Raw genomic sequence first — 18,522 nt, forward strand, 5'->3', positions numbered from 1 at the left:
AACCAGTTGAGTCTGGCAATGAAAGCCTTCGATAATACAGGAAACTGAGCAGTTTGTATTAGATCAGGAGTCTGCAACCTGCGGCTCTCCAGATGCTCATGGACTACAATTCCCATCAGTCCCTGCCACCAATTGGCCATGGTGGCAGGGGCTGTTGGGAATTGTAGTCCATGAACACCTGGAGAGCCACAGGTTGCAGACCCCTGTACTAGATCTTCCGGCCAGGTCCCAGTACAGCCATCTGAAATCATTCCTCCTTTTGGGGTGCTGTGTGGTTTCCGGGCTGCATGGCCGTGTTCTAGCAGCATTCTCTCCTGACGTTTCGCCTGCATCTGTGGCTGGCATCTTCAGAGGATCTTCCTTTTGCTTCAGAGGATTCCTCCTTTTGCTTTCTCAGTTAGCTTCAGCCCTCGACATGCCACTGCTTCGGATCAACCAAGCGAACAGCCCGGACTTGCTCAGTGTCTCACAGTATTATTCTGGGGAGTTGGTCTCTTATGTGAGAAAGGTAGGAACTTGCCTGTGAAATCCAGACCTTGTTATCTTTATGCAACTGTTTTTTTTTCCCACCATATAGAACCACCTGTTCTTTTTATTGTTTGACTGAAGGTGTTGCAGATTATCCCAGAGAGCATGTTTACGTCCCTCCTCAAGATCATTAAGCTGCAGACACATGATATCATTGAAGTGCCAACGCGCTTGGACAAAGACAAGCTGCGAGATTATGCTCAGCTTGTCCCACGATACGAGGTACGTCTAAAGAGGTCAGGAATAATGGCGGAAGGGGGAATAGACAACAGCTTTTACTATTGTTAGTAATGAATTATGAGGGCAGGCAAGATGCTCTTTAAAACAAATTCCTAAGAAGCCAAATCCTGCACTGTTTTGTGAGCCTGCACTGATTCAGGGTAGTCCAAGAAGTAGAATTCAAGTAGTCTCTTTGGAGACCGGTAACATTTATTCCAACAAGAGCTTTCATAAGTCAAAGCTTAGTTCATCAGATGCATAACATAGCATCCATAACAGTTAACAGGTGTACTTAAATTTTCAAGCAGTAGAAAAGTAGGAGAGGGAAGACATTGGTTGATTGTTAACACTGAATATAAATATATCTTCTGTGGATTTTCACCCTGAGCATTCGAGGAAGTGTACTCTAATGCATGAAAGTTCATTCTGGGATAATTTTTTTCGGTCTTTAAGATGCCACCCAGTTTTGCTGCAACTGGGCTACTGCTCCAGGCTTATAAGGTTAGTATGATGGGCCCATAGATCAAGCTGCTTTATACTGGGTGGTCATCTAGCTGGTATTGTCACTTTGGCTCTGACTGGCAGTAGATCAGTAGAGTCTCAGGAAGGGGCCTTTAACAGCCCTGCCGCTTTAAATTGTTAATTGGATATGCTGGGGATTGAACCCCGGGGCCCTGAGTTATGTCCTGTCTCATGGTGCAGGGAAAATAACCTGGTTCTTAATACTAACAAGACAAAGGAGCTTATAGTGGACTATAGAAGGAATAGCTCAGAAATTCAGCCCTTGACTATAAATGGAGATCAAGTAGAGCGGGTAGCTAGTTTTAAATTTCTGGGCGTTATGATTAAAGAGGACTTGACCTGGGGCGTACAGACTGCCATGGTGGTTAAGAAGGCCCAGCAAAGACTGTACTATCTGAGACTTTTAAGGAAACAACAACTGGATGGAAAACTCCTGGTGTCCTTTTATCATTGTGCTATAGAGAGCGTCTTAACCTACTGTGATCTGTGTGTGTATGGTTCTCCAGTTGCACAGTGGCAGAGCAGGGAAGGCGCTCCAAAGGGTGTAGATCACTACTGCACAGAGGATTATCGGCTGCCCTCTCCCCTCCTTGGAAGAACTCTATAATTCCCAAAGCCTAAAGAAAGCCCAAAATATTCTGAGAGACCCGTCTCATCCAGCACACTCTCTTTTTGAACTGTTACCATCCGGTAGACGATACAGGTCTATCAAAACTAGGACAAAGAGGCTTAGGGACAGCTTCTGCTCTAGAGCTGTGGCTATGCTAAACTCCGTGGCTTCGTGTTGATGTGTTTGGGGCTGTGTAGGGATGGGTGGAGGAAGTGGAAAGTGAGGATGGGGTATGAGTCTGAAATTGTGTGCATCAAGGAATGCTGCTGTAAATTTCGTTGTGCATGCACAATGACAATAAATGCTTATGATTATGCTTATGTAGAAGCCTGCAAAGCCTGTGATCCATCTAGCTTCGTGCATGTACCAGGCATGCATTGCAACTTTCCAGGTGTTTGCAGTCAAGCTATTGTCCAGTCCTGGACAGGAAACAGAACTGGCTGGGGAGCTGTGCTTATTGTTAACGGCTGCGCCATGGTACGGTGGCCCTGCTTGGATCCATAGCCAGGATATATATGGGTCATCGTGGCCCTGGTTGGATGGAGAGCCGGGATATTTTTGGGTTGTTTGAGAGCTGGGATACAATTGGACTCTGATTGAACAGGAAGCCAGAATATAGATGGGGCATGGTGTCCCTATTTGGGCAGGAAGCCGGGATATAAACATTGCAATCAAAATTAATATAATTGAAATGATGAACACGGATTTTCATTAGTGTGTTTCAGGAAAGAGAGGGATTCCTCAGTGGTAATTTCCCACACACACACCTTGTAACTGGCCGTATCTGTTTTAATCTCTTTCTCCTGTTGCAGGTAGCCAAGCTCACGCACGCGATCTCAGTTTTCACAGAAGGCATCCTCATGATGAAGACGACTTTGGTTGGGATAATTGAGGTAACATACGCTACCGCAGGAGTCTGAATAATGAAAAGCCCTGGGCACTCATGTATAATCAGGTGTAGGGAAATCCACACTTCTTCCCATGGGGGTCATTCCCCACCTGTCTGCTCTTCTTGGCAACAGTGCCTCAAGCCAAAATTTTCCCCCTAGCCTCGCTACCTTTTTAAGGTTGCTACCTTGTGGCCATTGCTAATTCCCATAAAGATGCTTTTTTAAAAAATCTGCCTTCCTTCCTAGCTAATGTAGATTTTCCATTTGATTTGACAGACGCAAAAAATGCAGACGAAGCATCACTTAAGCAAACAAATACAGTGAAGAGGCTCTATAGATACACAGGGATTTGGATTTTTGGGGTCCTTGGTTCAGGCCCAACAACACTTCACTGTGGTTTCCTTTATTTAAGACTTCTTTGGTTTTTGTGTGTTCTCAGGTAGACCCCAAACAGCTGCTAGAAGATGGGATACGGAAGGAGCTAGTGAAACGTGTTGCCTTAGCGCTGCACCGTGGACTCACCTTCAACCCAAAAGCCAAGGTGCTAAGTAAATTTCACATAATCCACCCCCCCTCCTTTTTTTTCTTATTATGTACACGAGTCATTTGTGGGCAATCCTTATCAATGCAGAACATAAGTTCTAAGAATATTGAATGTCAGTTTCTGTTCTCCATCTTCATTGTCAAAGTGTAAAAGCCCTTTGTGCCACACAGACTTCTAATATGATCTTGGTCGTGCATGTGCCGATCCCATGAACAGAATTCAACACCATTCAGGGCTTTGTCTTGCCAAAATACAGGTCTATAAAAACTAGGACAAAGAGGCTTAGGGACAGCTTCTGCTCTAGAGCTGTGGCTATGCTGAACTCCGTGGCTTCGTGTTGATGTGTTTGGGGCTGTGTAGGGACGGGTGGAGGAAGGGGAAAGTGAGGATGGGGTATGAGTCTGAAATTGTGTGCATCGAGGAATGCTGCTGTAAATTTCGTTGTGCGTGCACAATGACAATAAAATGCTTATGCTTATGCTTAAAAGTTGGCCCATGGGCTGCTACCATGGACAGCACCTTTGACTGGAGGATCATCATACATTTCCTGAAAACTGCAAACCCCACACATTGACAGTCTTGTTAGCATGATCCCTTGGCGTAAGCTATTACACAGGAAACTTGATGTCTGAATGGTGAATGGTACAGACACTGCAAAACAAGATCTCCTGCAAATATACTCCTGTGATCCTTAAGAACATAAGAAAGAGCCTGCTGGATCAGACCAGAGTCCATCTAGTCCAGCACTCTGCTACTCGCAGTGGCCCACCAGGTGCCTTTGGGAGCTCACGTGCAGGATGTGAAAGCAATGGCCTTCTGCTGCTGCTGCTCCCGAGCACCTGGTCTGCTAAGGCATTTGCAATCTCAGATCAAAGAGGATCAAGATTGGTAGCCATAGATCGACTTCTCCTCCATAAATCTGTCCAAGCCCTTTTTAAAGCTATCCAGGTTAGTGGCCATCACCACCTCCTGTGGCAGCATATTCCAAACACCAACCGCACGTTGCGTGAAGAAGTGTTTCCTTTTATTAGTCCTTATTCTTCCCCCCAGCATTTTCAATCAGTGACTATGTGTAACAGTTTTTCATATTACAAATTATATTACAGCCCTTGGCACGAATGACCTCTTAGCAACCCTTTTTGAAATTAAAGTGCAATGTCTCCTTGGTATGTCGACACTTTCCTCCCTTCACAGCCCAGTGAACTCATGCCCAAGTTGAAAGATATGGCCGCTGCCATGGATGGGTTCCACCGCTCCTTTGAGTACATCCAAGATTATGTTAACATTTATGGCTTAAAGATCTGGCAAGAAGAAGTGTCGCGGATTATTAATTACAATGTGGAACAGGAGTGCAATAACTTCCTGCGAACCAAGGTACAAGAAATGTGGTTTGCTTCACTGGTGAAATAGCACGGAAGATGGGATTCTATCCCTCTGTCGACCATGTCTTTTGCAGTCACAGCTGTCATGCTGTTTCCATGTCTTTGCAACCCAACTGAGAACATAGTATATGGATCTTTGGTGCTGTACCAGAGACAAGCTCCAGAAATGGATGCATGCAGCATATTAATGGGATTGTATAGGACTGTTATGAGCTAGCTTGTCTGGCAAGAGAGTGGGAGATGGACAGAGGTTAGAGTATTAGGTGGTGTCTACCAGAGACTATTGGGTGGTATCTATCAGATAACATGAGCAATCTGTGTTGGTATAATAATCATGTGCTGTCCAATTGCAGCTAACTTGTGGCGAACCCTGATTTGCCCATCCAAATACGGATTGTGGTTGATCCTTTTTTGCTTTCAAGCTTTGATGAGATTGGGCTGGGCTGTTAGGATGTTCTCCATTAGTGTCTTTTCCTTAAAGTTCTCCCCCCCCGCCCCCCCGCACACACACACACCCCAGTAAAGAGCTAAATGGACTGAGTCTGATCTTGCCGATCCGAGATGCTTTTCTTCCCCGCAGAAAGCATCTTCCTTATGTGAGATGCTTGGCGCGTCTTGCATCAGGGAAAGGCTTCTTCCACTGCTAGCAAAGTAGAACAGAAATCAAAGAACAACTTTTGAAATAGCCATGTTTATGCCTGCGTATTCTTTTGGGAGTCAGACCTCACTTCTTCAGGTGCATGCAAAATGGAAATGTTGCACAGGCTTTTTTAACAATTATCGCAGGTGAAAAGGACGTGGGAGAAATTGTGGCAGACATCTATTGTGCATTGTTCAGATAGGGTTGGCTCCAGATGACATGGTACAACAGATAGCATTAGTTGTGGAGTTGGCTGTGGTGGTCAGGATCTGGTGGATGGTTCCTTAACGCTGGCTTACATCTGTGGCTGGCATCTTCAGAGGTGTATCACAGGTGAAGATGCTACAGCTACAGATGAAAACAAAACTTAGGAACAGGATCCAAATTATGACCTCGGCCACACAGCCCGAAAAGTTCCACCCCAACCAGTTGAACTGACGGTGAAAGCCTTGATTAAAGCATTTCTTGTTCCCCGCCAAAAGTAGCTCACTATCCCATTAGTGGGAAACTCTTCCCCACTTCTCAAGGAACACCCAAGAAGACTAGAGTCGGCATGAAGGAACCCCACTTCCACCTCCATCAGGGAACCCAACAAGCATGCCAAAAGAAGGACCCTCAACATTTTTGATTGGGCACTGCATGGATAGTCTACTACACAAACCCAAGCAATAGAATAATTTTAAAGGCAATTTGAGACTGGGTCCATGCCAATAGAAGCACTCAGAACCTTCCCCTGAAAGCTCATGTTTGGATGGACAAGGGTTAGAACATAAGAACATAAGCAAGAGCCTGCTGGATCAGACCAGAGTCCATCTAGTCCAGCTCTCTGCTACTCACAGTGGCCCACCAGGTGCCTTTCGGAGCTCACGTGCAGGATGTGAAAGCAATGGCCTTCTGTTGCTGCTGCTGCTGCTCCTGAGCACCTGGTCTGCTAAGGCATTTGCAGTCTGAGATCAAGGAGGATCAAGATTGGTAGCCATAGATCGATTTCTCCTCCATAAATTGGGTTGGATGAACTCTGACTAATTCACTATCTGTCTTTCAGATTCAAGATTGGCAAAGCATGTACCAGTCCACTCATATCCCAATACCCAAATTTGCACCCGTAGATGAATCTATTACATTTATTGGTCGGCTCTGCCGAGAAATTCTCAGGATCACAGACCCTAAGTGAGTCATATGTGGAATTTGCATATATTTTTTTTTCCTGTGTATTGGACTATATCTAGCAGCGTAGCATTTGCATAATTGTTTATAGGATCATGGCTGCGCTGAAATTTTGCCCAGAAGTATTTGACACGAATGACCAAGGTTTTTTTCCTGCGGTGGTCCCAACTTACTTTGGATCACATAGACAAGATCATAATATGTTGTCATACAGCCAATCATGTTTTGCAGTATGATATAATAAGTCCCAACTGAAGTTGGTGGAATGTCCTACTCTCACTATGAGCAGATTAATTTCTTCCCCATTCCCTTCTCGGTTGGGCTGTTGGAAGAAGCTCACCTCGGCCAGTGCTGGTGGGTGGTGGGGCTTCATTGCAGGGAAGGGTTTCTTGTAGAACGTGCAAGCGCATTCCATTTCAGCTGAACACTAAAGTTAATTCCCACCTTGTTTGGCACTGAGTTTGCCATGTTTACAACAATATTTTGTATATCTCCTTGGCAAATGCGCCTGCATTCTGATGCCATGTTGAACAGGTGGCCAGTCCCTTGAACAACTGGTGGGATCCCACCAGCTTTTTAATTCAATCTCTTCCGATTCCTTTCCTAACTCCTATCTTCAGAGGGCGGGTCCCACTCCAGATGTTATGGACTACAATTCCCATCAGCCCCTGCCAGCATGGCCAACTGGCAGGGGCTGATGGGAATTGTAGTCCATAACATCTGGAGTGCCAAAGGTTCGCCACCACTGCTCTAGCTCCTCTCCTTCGTGGCTGTGGTAATCCCATGATCCCCAGCTTATTTTTGGGATGGTCAATGGGGCAGCCCTCCTTGCTTTTTCACCAGTAGAAGAGTAGGTTTTTATACCCCTCTTTTCTTTGCCATAAGGAGTCTCAAAGAGGCTTACAATGACCTTCCTTTCCTCTTCCCACAACAGACACCTCATGAGGGATGTGGGGCTGAGAGAGTTCTGAGAGAACTGTGACTGCCCCAAGGTCACCCAGCAGGCTTCATGTGGAGAATTGGGGAATCAAACCTGGTTTACCAGTTTAGAATCCCCCACTCATGTTGGAGGAAAGCTGGCTGGATCCAGGCATGAAAAGATCATCTTGTAGTATCTGGAACGTGTCATCTTGTTTTCCTATTTCCCATCAGAACTGCATGCTACATCGACCAGTTGAACACGTGGTACGATATGAGAAATCATCAGGAGGTGACCAACAGTCGCCTGTTTTCAGAGATCCAAGACACTTTGGGCACCTTTGGCCTGAACGGCTTAGACAGGCTTCTCTGCTTCATGATTGTAAAGGAACTTCAGGTAATAAATACGTGGGACTGGCCCAGTCATCCCAGCAAATTGCTTGCAGTGCAGAAATTCCAGGGACTCCTGCCTCAGAAAATCAACCACTGTGCACTTTTACATCTGTCCCCCTTTTTAATACATGATTCCCAGAGAAATGAGCATTCTGTTCTGTGTTTATTCTCATGCTCAAGAATCTGGGGTTTCTGTTCTTTTGGCCAGATTCAGTAAGGTGAAGCATCGCGGCTGAGTCACTGCAAATAAAATATTAAAATAAGTATTCCTTTGTAAGGATTCGAGAAGTAACTTTGCATCTAATGTAGGCCCTTTCCGCACGGGCACTGAGTGGGGGTGCATCGGCATAAATTATGCCGATGCACCACCCGGGACCGTTCGTGCAGATGGTCCCGGTAGGGGCGCTGGGGAAGGCGCAGCCTTCACACAGGCTGCGCCTTTCCCGACCGGCTTACCTGCTCCTACTTGCTCCCGTCGCGCTGTGGAGGCCAGGGGACACGCCTCCCCTGGTCAGAGCGACAGCTCTGGAGACGAAGGCCAGGGGGGCGTGTTCCCTGGCTTCCACAGTGCGACGGGTGCCAGCAGGAGAAGGTAAGCCAGTCGGGGGAGGCGGGAGGGAAACTCCACCTTCCAGCCGTTGCCGTTCGTACAGCAGGGGTTGGAAGGCGCCCCTTTTGAAAAACCTCGCTTGTGGAGCGAGGTTCAAAAGGGGCGTTTCCATGCCGCCTGGACGTCGCGAGCACGGTGCTGCTGTGTTGCAGCAGCGCCTGCTGTGCGAAGGCCTTCCCAGGGACGGCGTTTTTGCCGTCCCTGGGACGCTCTATTCCGCCTGTGCGGAAAGGGCCATAGAGAAATAGTTCTGTTGCATATATACTGTTGAAGCTGTTTTATTCTGAGATAAATCTTTGCTCTATCAAGATCAGTGTTGTTAGACTGGCAGTGACTCACCAGGGTCTAGGTCAGAGGTAATTTGCCTCATCTGCTACATGATTCTTTTAACTGATGGTGCTGAGTACTGAACCTGGTGCCTTCTGTATGCAAATAGCATGCTCTACTGCAGAGCTGTGGTCTCTCACAGCATACTTCAGTGATGGACTTTTACAGAGGGCACAATTTAATAAGTTAATTTTTTGCACGCATGGCACAAAATTGCAAGTTAAAACATTTTCTTTCTTCTGTAGGGATAGGTGACCAAATAATTGCTGAATGTCAGTTTTTAAATTTTATTTGTTACCCTGTTTCCCCGAATATAAGACATCCTCTGAAAATAAGACATAGTAGAGGTTTTGCTGAAGTGCGAAATATAAGGCATCCCCCGAAAGTAAGACATAGCAAAGTTTTTGTTTGGAAGCATGCCTGACAAACAGAACACAGAAAAATAAGACATCCCCTGAAAATAAGACATAGCACAGCTTTGGGAGCAAAAATTAATATAAGACACTGTCTTATTTTCAGGGAAACACGGTATTTACTGTTGTTTTTTCTGCTAATGCTGTTTTTTAGTTTCCTGATTTTTAAAAAATTTCATTTGGGGTCTATTCTGCTTTTTACCTTTACATTGTAAGCTGCCTTGATTTTAGTTTTAATGGTGAAAATGTGGATTTGGCTTTTTTTTCCCCAAAAGAACTTCCTCAGCATGTTTCAGAAAATGGTGCTTCGTGATAAGCCGGTCCTCGATGCCTTGAAAGTGCTCATGAATTCTGTCAATCCTCTGAAAGGAACTGTGGGTAAGTTCCAAGAACCAGAATTCTTTGCTTGAAAATAAATTCTCAGAGGGGAAGGCTAAGTACCCTTGAGGGTGGGCCACAGTATCTTCCTGGATGTATATGGACGTTAGAAGACTTTGAAGAGCTGGACGGGAGGTGCAGGGAGAACAGGAATTACAAAAAGTTTGTTCTTGCTGTCTTCAAATACAACAGGTTCTTTGTGTATGTTCTAAGGAGGATGTTATTGCCATGTAGGCAAAACATTGCAGAACTGCAAGTTGGGTGCCAATAAGGGTGGAATCTTTTCAGAGACCCCCTTAATAAAAATAAATGTCGAGAACTTTCAGTTCAGGACTATCTTTGATGCTTTACTCTTTGTTTAATCATTGCAGCCAGTAGTGGCAAAGTGTACTCTACAGCCATTGCCAAAACTCAGAAGATATGGGCCGCTTACCTTGATGCTATTATGAAGGTATTGTAGTTGGTATGCTCTTTCTAGCACTTTTCATCTAGGCCTCTGTGATATTCATTATGGAACAGGTGTCTCTGCGCATGAAGTCTCTTCCCTTGTGTCACTACTGCCAGCCAATAGGGATCCAGGTTTAAGGATCAAACCTTAAGATGGCTTCCAGCCTCATTTGTCTCTCAGCCACTCATGATACCTCAAGCTAAATTGGCCCCTTTCCTTCACCCTCAAGCAGAGGCATAGCAAGGGGGGAAAGCACTCGGTGCATTGGTGTGTCCTCCGCCCCCGTCCCACCCCAGAACCCCTCCACCATGCCCCCAGAACCCCACAGAATGCCCTCGCCACACCCCCTCAGGGGCACACACTCAGACGTCGCCTCCCCCCGTACCCTTGGAGCTACACCTCTGCCCTCAAGAGCCATCCGCATTCTGTGCCTCTCAGAGATCAATGAACATTCTTTGTCCTCCCTGGACTGTTGCCTTCCTGCACCCATCTACCCAATGGCTTCTTTTTGCAGTAAAATAACATAGCCAGAGAATCCTTTCTGGATTCTCCAACGCCATATGTTGTTCAGCACTAAAAGTACATTCCTTGCGCTTTTATGTCAGAGTTTCTGCACCGCTTATCCTGGAGGCCGGGCTCGTTTTAAGGCTTTGAAGGTCAAAACCAGAACATTGAACTCTATTATGTCTTGTCATTTGTTTACTTTGACATGTTATGACTGATGTTGTTTGCTGTTTGATTTGTCTGTTGTTAAGCCGCCCTGAGCCCTTCGGGGGAGGGCGGGGTATAAATCGAATGAATGAATGAATGAATGAATGAATGAATGAATGAATGAATGAATGAATGAATGAATGAATGAATGCAAAGGGGAGCCAGCAGAAAGATCAGAGCAGCAGTGTTTCACTGCCACCACCAGGGGTCGTTAATGAGGTGTTGGAAGGTGTGGGGTAATAACCAGGCCTGAGCAACTTTTTTCGGTAATTTTCAGATTCAGCTTTAAAAGACCAGAAAATTTTCAGGAAAGCTGAAAAAAGCCTATATTGTGTGTGTTTTTCCAGCTTTCCAGAAAATTTTCTGGTTTTTAAAGATGAACCCCAAAAATACAAGCCCTGCACAGTGCACTCAGCTGTGCAGGACCCACCCTGCTTGTGAAGTCAGAATAGGCTTTGCAAGAGAGGAGGGAGAGTTGCCCGCAGTGGTCAGTGTTCCCGATCTTTGCAGGCAACCTTGCCAGCCCCCTCCCTGCTTACAAAGCTGGAAATGGGAAGGTAGGGGGTGCCAGGGGGATTGGGGATCGGGAATAAGAACTAGCCTGCTGGATCAGACCAGAGTCCATCTAGTCCAGCACTCTGCTACTCGCAGTGGCCCACCAGGTGCCTTTGGGAGCTCACGTGCAGGATGTGAAAGCAATGGCCTTCTGCGGCTGTTGCTCCCGAGCACCTGGACTGTTAAGGCGTTTGCAATCTCAGATCAAAGAGGATCACGATTGGTAGCCATAGATCGACTTCTCCTCCATAAATCTGTCCAAGACCCTTTTAAAGCTATCCAGGTTAGTGGCCATCACCACCTCCTGTGGCAGCATATTCCAAACACCAATCACATGTTGTGTGAAGAAGTGTTTCCTTTTATTAGTCCTAATTCTTCCCCCCAGCATTTTCAATGAATGCCCCAGGAAAGACAAAATTTATTCACAGTTTTCAGAGCCAGGTTGGGGCGTTTTTGTTTTTGTTTTTTTTTGGGGGGGGGGGAGGGTTGTCATGTGGATTTACTGAATGATCAGCACTAGTAATTACAGGTGATTACAATGTGGAATTCGTTGCCAGAGAATGTGGTGATAGTCAGAAACGTAGCATTAAAAGGGGATTAGGCAGACTTCTGCCCTGACCCAGATAGCACAGGCTGGCCTAATCTAATCAGATCTCCGAAGCGAAACAGGGTCAACCTTGCACAGCAGTGGCAAACCACCTCTGAACTTCTCTTGCCTTGAAAAGCTGATGGGGCAGCCAGAAGTCAGCTGTGACCTGACAGCAAAAAAAGAGTCAAATTTGCCTGGAACAGAATGGAATACAGCAGAACAGAATAGAATGCAGATATTTCCTGCTCCCCCCATTGGGGAGCTCTTGTTCTGGCTGTGGAAATACAAGATGGAAGAGAGGCAGTTTCCACCAATTTTCTGTCAACTACAGTCCCTCATACTTTATTTCACTCTTCTTGAGATCCCCAAACCTTTGAACAACTTTCAGGGGCACAGTAGTGAAAGGCGAAGGGGAAGTCAACAGTTCCATGCTCTCAGTCTGTTTACTGTTTATGGTCTCCAGCTCAGGATTCTTTAAACAGTCAACTCCTTTTTCCCGTAAATATTCACTTCCTGTTCTTTTTCTCCCTTTTTTCTGCCCTCACCAGGTTGGCCAGATGCAGATATTAAGACGCCAGATAGCCAATGAACTTAATTACTCCTGCAGATTTGATTCCAAGCACTTAGCAGCTGCGCTGGAAAACCTCAATAAGTAAGAATCAAAATACTTTGAAGATTAGCTCAGTGTGCCATTTACATGTTTGTTTGTTTCGATTTAGATCAAAACCTGAGATTCTGATGATGATGATTTCTGCATGTGTGGAATATAATGCTTAGGCTTTAAGAGATCTAAGGACTTTGTGAAAATACTTGTCTTTTGCCTTTCTGTTGAATAACATTGGGACCATTCAGAGTTGGCCTCCTTTTTTTGTTATCTCTTGGTAGAGCAATCCTTGCAGACATTGAGGCCCATTATCAAGATCCATCCTTGCCTTACCCGAGAGAAGACAACACCCTTCTATATGAGATCACAGCTTACCTGGAGGCAGCGGGCATTCATAATCCCTTGAATAAGGTGACTCACGTTCCCAAGGATATGTAATGAATATAGTACATTATATCATTTCAATATAATGTGTATATGTAGTACAGCTATCCCTTCCACATTATGACTTTCCCCATCGCTATTTTGATACATTGCAGGTTAGCATAAGAAATTAAATGGGAATTTGGGGAAAATTTTGGGGAAGCCGTAGGCGACACACGAAGGCCAGCAGACGACCTAGAAAAAGTTTAGAAATTCAGAAATGCATAAAATATACGTATAGTATTGTATAATATCCACACATTTTATCTTTTAATACCATAAATATGCACAATTTCTTTTCTAAAATAAAGGAAAAAGAAAAAGATCGGGCTTAAAATGAGAGAGGTGTAAGCACCGGGTCGTTACTGATCCATGGGGTAATGCCATTTTATTAGGCTGGCTATGTTAACAGAGCGGCTGGTCATTTCCTTTCCCAGTTTTAAACACTTTCCCCCCCAGCTAGCTCATTTTACTGACTTTGAAAAGACGGAAGGCTGAGTCAATCCTAAAATGGCTACCTTAAATGGGCTTCTGTTGGGATTGAACTCAGGTTGTGAGCAGAGGTTGGACTGCAGTGCTGCAGCTTACCACTCTGCGCCACGAGATCCCTTAGAGGTTTAAAAAGAGAATCAACCTGTAATGACTAAATAATAGAATCTGGCCAAGACACGAGATTCATGACAATGTGTAACTGTGGGTTTCTGTTGCTCGCAGCAGGTGGGAGATTTGGGAACTTGAGGGAAATAGTGTGGGAGGATTGAGACTTGTCAGAAAAGCTACAGCTTCTCAAATGAGAACTTCATTTAATGTAAACATGTGATCCTCTGAAAAGAAGTACTAAATTTGCAGCGTATTAGACTATTAGACTGGCGACACGAAAATCCAACTAAATACATTCTTGCTCTCTTCTCTCTTTTCCAGATCTACATAACTACAAAACGGCTGCCGTATTTCCCTGTTGTGAATTTTCTGTTTCTGATTGCCCAGCTGCCGAAACTCCAGCACAACAAAAACTTTGGTATAGCGTAAAATCAGGGGTCCCCAGAGCAGTGGCGTAGCGCCGGGGGGGCATCTCTGACGCACCGGGCGCGTGGCGGTGTGGAGGCATTCCAGGGTGGGAGGGCAGGCGGGGGGCATGGCAGGGGCGCGGGGCGCACGCATGCCCTGGGCGCAGTTTTCCTTTGCTACGGCTCTGCCTCAGAGTGGTACCCATGGGTACTATAGCACCTGTCAACACTGTTTCTTGAGCCCACCAGGTGTCTTTAGGAAATGAGCAGGGCCGGGTGTAGGTCTTGTGCTCAGCAAGACTTCCGATTGACCGCTAGATATTTGATGGGCTATGACAGGTGAACAGTAAGCCACCATGGAGAGCTATTCAAAATGGCTTCCACAAAGGGACTGTTCTGTGAACTCTGACAGGAAAGACAGGAAACATCTTCTGTTATCTTTTCAGGGATGGCGTGCAGGAAGCCAGCTGACCCGATAGACTGGCCACCTCTAGTGCTGGGGCTACTCACTCTGCTGAAACAGTTTCATTCACGATACACTGAACAGTTTCTGGCTCTGATTGGTCAGTTTGTTCGGTCTACAATGGAACAGTGCACAAGGTACTTCCTTCTGGCTTTCCTTAGCACCTTCTATGCTAGGCCTTCTCCCTATGCAAGGGAGGCCTATTTCTCCCTGTTGCAGCCCTCAACTATCAGCCTGGCGGAATAGCTGTCTTACAGACCCTGTAGAATTGAGGTAAGTCACACAGGGCCCTCGTCTCACCAAACAGAGCATGTATTTTTCAAGTATTCTTAGATCTTCATGTAAGTTCACGGTTCTTCTAACACAGTGGTTCTCAACCTGTGGGTCGGGACCCCTTTGGGGGTCGAACGACCCTTTCACAGGGGTCACCTAAGACTCTCTGCATCAGTGTTCTCCATCTGTAAAATGGATAAATGTTAGGGTTGGGGGGTCACCACAACATGAGGAACTGTATTAAAGGGTCATGGCATTAGGAAGGTTGAGAGCCACTGTAATCTAACAGGACTCTTAACTGGATCAGAAAATGTCTTCGTTGGATTCTCCATTTCACTTCAGAATGCACAAAAGGTCCTCAGGCTACGCCACACCATTCCACACCCCAGACCAAAATAGTGTTTTTAAAAAATTGACCACTTAATTAAGAGCCTGGGAAATATTTGGGGGCGGTACCTAGAAAAAAGCAGTGTTACCAGGTGAGCATCAAGGGGAAAGACATTCCACACATGAGGTGCCACCACTAAGAAGCCCTTCCTTTACACACCACCTGCCTTACCTCTGAAGGCGGGAAAACAAAGGGCAGGGCTTTGTGGGTGGATCTGAATTGCCAGGCTGGACAGTATTGGAAGATGTCCTTCAGGTTTAGAGCGCGTACGCCTTTTGTAAGCTATTATTTAAAAATCCTGCTCAGTGCTTAAATTTGAGTTAGTCTGTCACTTCCAAATGATCATTCATCTCTTGGGGGTCATGTCTCTGTAGCCAGAAGATTCCGGAAATGCCTGCAGACGTTGTGGGTGCCCTGCTTTTCTTAGAAGACTACGTTCGGTATACAAAGCTGCCACGAAGGGTAAGTGTTTTGAGCAAATTCGGAAAAAAACTCACAGCAATCTTTTGGGACTCTGTTTCTTCTATCTTAAACCTCTTTTTCCTTTTTTGTGTGTATCTGTCATGATTTAACCGTTAGGCCAGAATTAACCATGGGTAGAGGTTTGCTGTAGAGCAGAGGTGTCCAACTCTGGCGCTTCAGCAGGGGCTGATAGGAATTGTAGTCCATGAACATCTGAAGTTCCAGAGTTGGACACCCCTGCTATAGAGCCTACATCAGGGGTGTCAAATTCGCGGCCCTCCAGATGTTCATGAACTACAATTCCCACCAGTCCCTCCCAACATGAGCATTGGCTATACTGGCAAGGGCTGATGGGAATTGTAGTTCATGAACATCTGGAGGGCCACGAGTTTGACACCTGCGGCCTACATAGTGTAATGGTTAAGAGAGGCGGAATTGACTCCCTGCTTTTGCACTAGAGCAGCAGATTCTGGAGAACCAAGTCTGATTCCCCACTCCTCCACATGAAGCCTGCTGAGTGACCTTGGGCCCGTCATAGTTCCCTCAGAACTCTGTCAGCCTACATGGGGGCAGGCAAATCATCTCCGAGCATCTCTTTCCTTGAAAACCCTATAGGGTAATACTCCCCATGAACTCCCACACCTTGTAGCATATTGGACTGAATATTGATAACGTACGTGTAGCACTTGAATGTCTTGCTGTGGCATTAAAAAATTTAATCAAATGTGTGATGTTTGCAACATTTTAAACAGCTTCTTGGATCTTTCTGTTAGGTTGTTGAAGCCCATGTGCCTAGTTTCATCTTTGACGAGTTCCGAACAGTTCTGTGACTCCCTGTGGAAAGAACAGCCCCGGTTGGAGCTACTAAAAATCCTCTAACTTGGTGAGGATGAAGGACAATGACATTTCAGAGCTGGCTTTCATTTGCATCTTACATAATTCTCATACAGCAGCTTGAGTTGACCTTAATCAGCAATACTAACCCTGTTTAAAATCTTGGCACTTCTGTTCCAATGGATCACTTGGTATTACCTCTGACTATTTTGTACTTCACTTGTAATGTTATGCACAGTCCCTTATGTATAAATTTTTTTTCTGTTTATGCTCATAGGATGCCATTTTGTGGATATACTTTTTTTGCACAGCAACTAAAATAATGATATTGAAAGGAGGTTTAGAACTCTTGTTTTTCACATGGTTCAGAAATATTTATTAGTACCAATTCAGGAGTGGATTGTGTGTATATGCAATTGGGTCTCCCATTCTAAATTGGCTCCCATGGCATTTCTCTGCCATGCCAGTGTAACACCCAAAGGCCACGAAAATGGCACCTTGTGCTGCAGCGACCCCTTGTAATAGCTCTCTGGTACCTTTGTTGCCATAAAGCCTTCTTCACGAATCCCGAAAGCCACATAGAACCAGGGGGCATCCATTGAAAATGCTGGGGGGAAGAATTAGGACTAATAAGAGGAAACACTTCTTCACGCAACGTGCGATTGGTGTTTGGAATATGCTGCCACAGGAGGTGGTGATGGCCACTAACCTGGAGAGCTTTAAAAGGGGCTTGGGCAGATTTATGGAGGAGAAGTCGATCTATGGCTCCCAATCTTGATCCTCCTTGATCTGAGATTGCAAATGCCTTAGCAGACCAGGTGCTCGGGAGCAACAGCCGCAGAAGGCCATTGCTTTCACCTCCTGCACGTGAGCTCCCAAATGCACCTGGTGGGCCACTGTGAGTAGCAGGGAGCTGGACTAGATGGACTCTGGTCTGATCCAGCAGGCCAGTTCTTATGTTCTTATTCCTAAGTCCACCTTCTCCCCAGTCCAACCCACTGGAAGCAAAATAAATATTTTATTCAAGAAGATTCATTGAATTTATACCACAGTGAAAAACAGATCCAAGGTCATTAACTGAGAGCTTTGAAGATTTTATCTGGCAGTAGGAGAAAATTTCACATCAAGGATTTTTTTTAAATGCACACAAAAAGGAGGAACGTACAGATAACAGCAGCCATTACCATTACGCCCTCCCAAACCCACATGGTCCAAGTTGTCCCTCCTTCGTATGATCAGCTTTTCACTGATGTTTCTGGGGGATGCTCAATAACAGTGCCGGCATCAATCCTTTTTCTTCCTGGGCTCTCAACAGCTAACAGTGATCTTTGTAAACATCTACCTCTTTTATAAACTTCATTTGTATCCCTTTCATATATACACACGTATTCTTCTAGGCACATCTAACAGCTGGCTCTACGGTCTTCTATAAGGTTGGCTCCAGAAAGCCTTCAAGGGTAACAACAGTCCTGGCAACGAAAGCAGAGCCAGCCCCATGCAAATGTGAAGGGATCACTGTGGGAATCAAAAACGCCCCTGGGCTTATCACCCAGGAGGACATATGGAGTCAAATGTCTCCGGTTTGTGGCCTAGTCACCCCTCCTCCTTCCCTGATGATTGGGCACAAAAAAAGTTGTTTGGTCGTGGTGGGGAAAGCGGTTGCTCAAATTGCTGCCATAGGAGGTGGTGATGGTCACTAACCTGGAGAGCTTTAAAAAGGGGTTGGACAGATTTATGGAGGAGAAGTCGATCTATGGCTCCCAATCTTGATCCTCCTTGATCTCAGATTGCAAATGCCTTAGCAGACCAGGTGCTCAGGAGCAGCAGCAACAGAAGGCCATTGCTTTCACATCCTTCATGTGAGCTCCCAAAGGCACCTGGTGGGCCACTGCGAGTAGCAGAGTTCTGGACTAGATGAACTCTGGTCTGATCCAGCAGGCTCGTTCTTTTAAAAAAAAATGGGGGGGGGGAGAGAAAGAGTGGCGGGAAACTCAGATTTTGCACCAGGCGACATTTTCCCTAGATATGCCTCTGTGCCCCAACAATAATTTGCACTGAAGGGTCAATCTGTGTCCGGGCCTTACCACTTCAAAACTGCAGGGGGGTAGTTCACACAATGGAACGCTCCTCCATACCAAAAAAAATAAAAATAAAACTTCCCTGCCCATTGACAGCTGGCAGGCCAAGGAGGAGATTCCAGACAAGCCAGTTCCTCCACATGTGA

At 45.7% G+C, this 18,522-nt stretch overlaps 1 protein-coding gene across 2 annotated transcripts in view; it reads left to right on the forward strand.

The window, feature by feature from the left end:
• WASHC5 (WASH complex subunit 5) overlaps positions 1 to 16,632 on the forward strand; it is a 34,193-nt gene extending 17,561 nt beyond the window's left edge. The window contains exons 15-29 of one of the 2 annotated variants that reach the window (XM_048507508.1): positions 398 to 508; positions 610 to 750; positions 2,692 to 2,772; positions 3,209 to 3,310; positions 4,508 to 4,687; positions 6,381 to 6,505; positions 7,655 to 7,817; positions 9,439 to 9,541; positions 9,913 to 9,992; positions 12,393 to 12,496; positions 12,730 to 12,859; positions 13,793 to 13,889; positions 14,325 to 14,478; positions 15,377 to 15,464; positions 16,238 to 16,632. In XM_048507508.1, coding sequence (XP_048363465.1) covers positions 398 to 508; positions 610 to 750; positions 2,692 to 2,772; positions 3,209 to 3,310; positions 4,508 to 4,687; positions 6,381 to 6,505; positions 7,655 to 7,817; positions 9,439 to 9,541; positions 9,913 to 9,992; positions 12,393 to 12,496; positions 12,730 to 12,859; positions 13,793 to 13,889; positions 14,325 to 14,478; positions 15,377 to 15,464; positions 16,238 to 16,294 — 1,716 coding nt within the window. In that variant the 3' untranslated portion in view covers positions 16,295 to 16,632. The remainder of the gene's footprint in view (positions 1 to 397; positions 509 to 609; positions 751 to 2,691; positions 2,773 to 3,208; positions 3,311 to 4,507; positions 4,688 to 6,380; positions 6,506 to 7,654; positions 7,818 to 9,438; positions 9,542 to 9,912; positions 9,993 to 12,392; positions 12,497 to 12,729; positions 12,860 to 13,792; positions 13,890 to 14,324; positions 14,479 to 15,376; positions 15,465 to 16,237) is intronic. The other variant, XM_048507509.1, reaches the window with a different exon arrangement.
• The last annotated feature ends 1,890 nt before the right edge of the window (positions 16,633 to 18,522 follow it).

The sequence above is a fragment of the Sphaerodactylus townsendi genome, linkage group LG09, assembly GCF_021028975.2.
Source record: "Sphaerodactylus townsendi isolate TG3544 linkage group LG09, MPM_Stown_v2.3, whole genome shotgun sequence".
Lineage (NCBI taxonomy): Eukaryota > Metazoa > Chordata > Lepidosauria > Squamata > Sphaerodactylidae > Sphaerodactylus > Sphaerodactylus townsendi.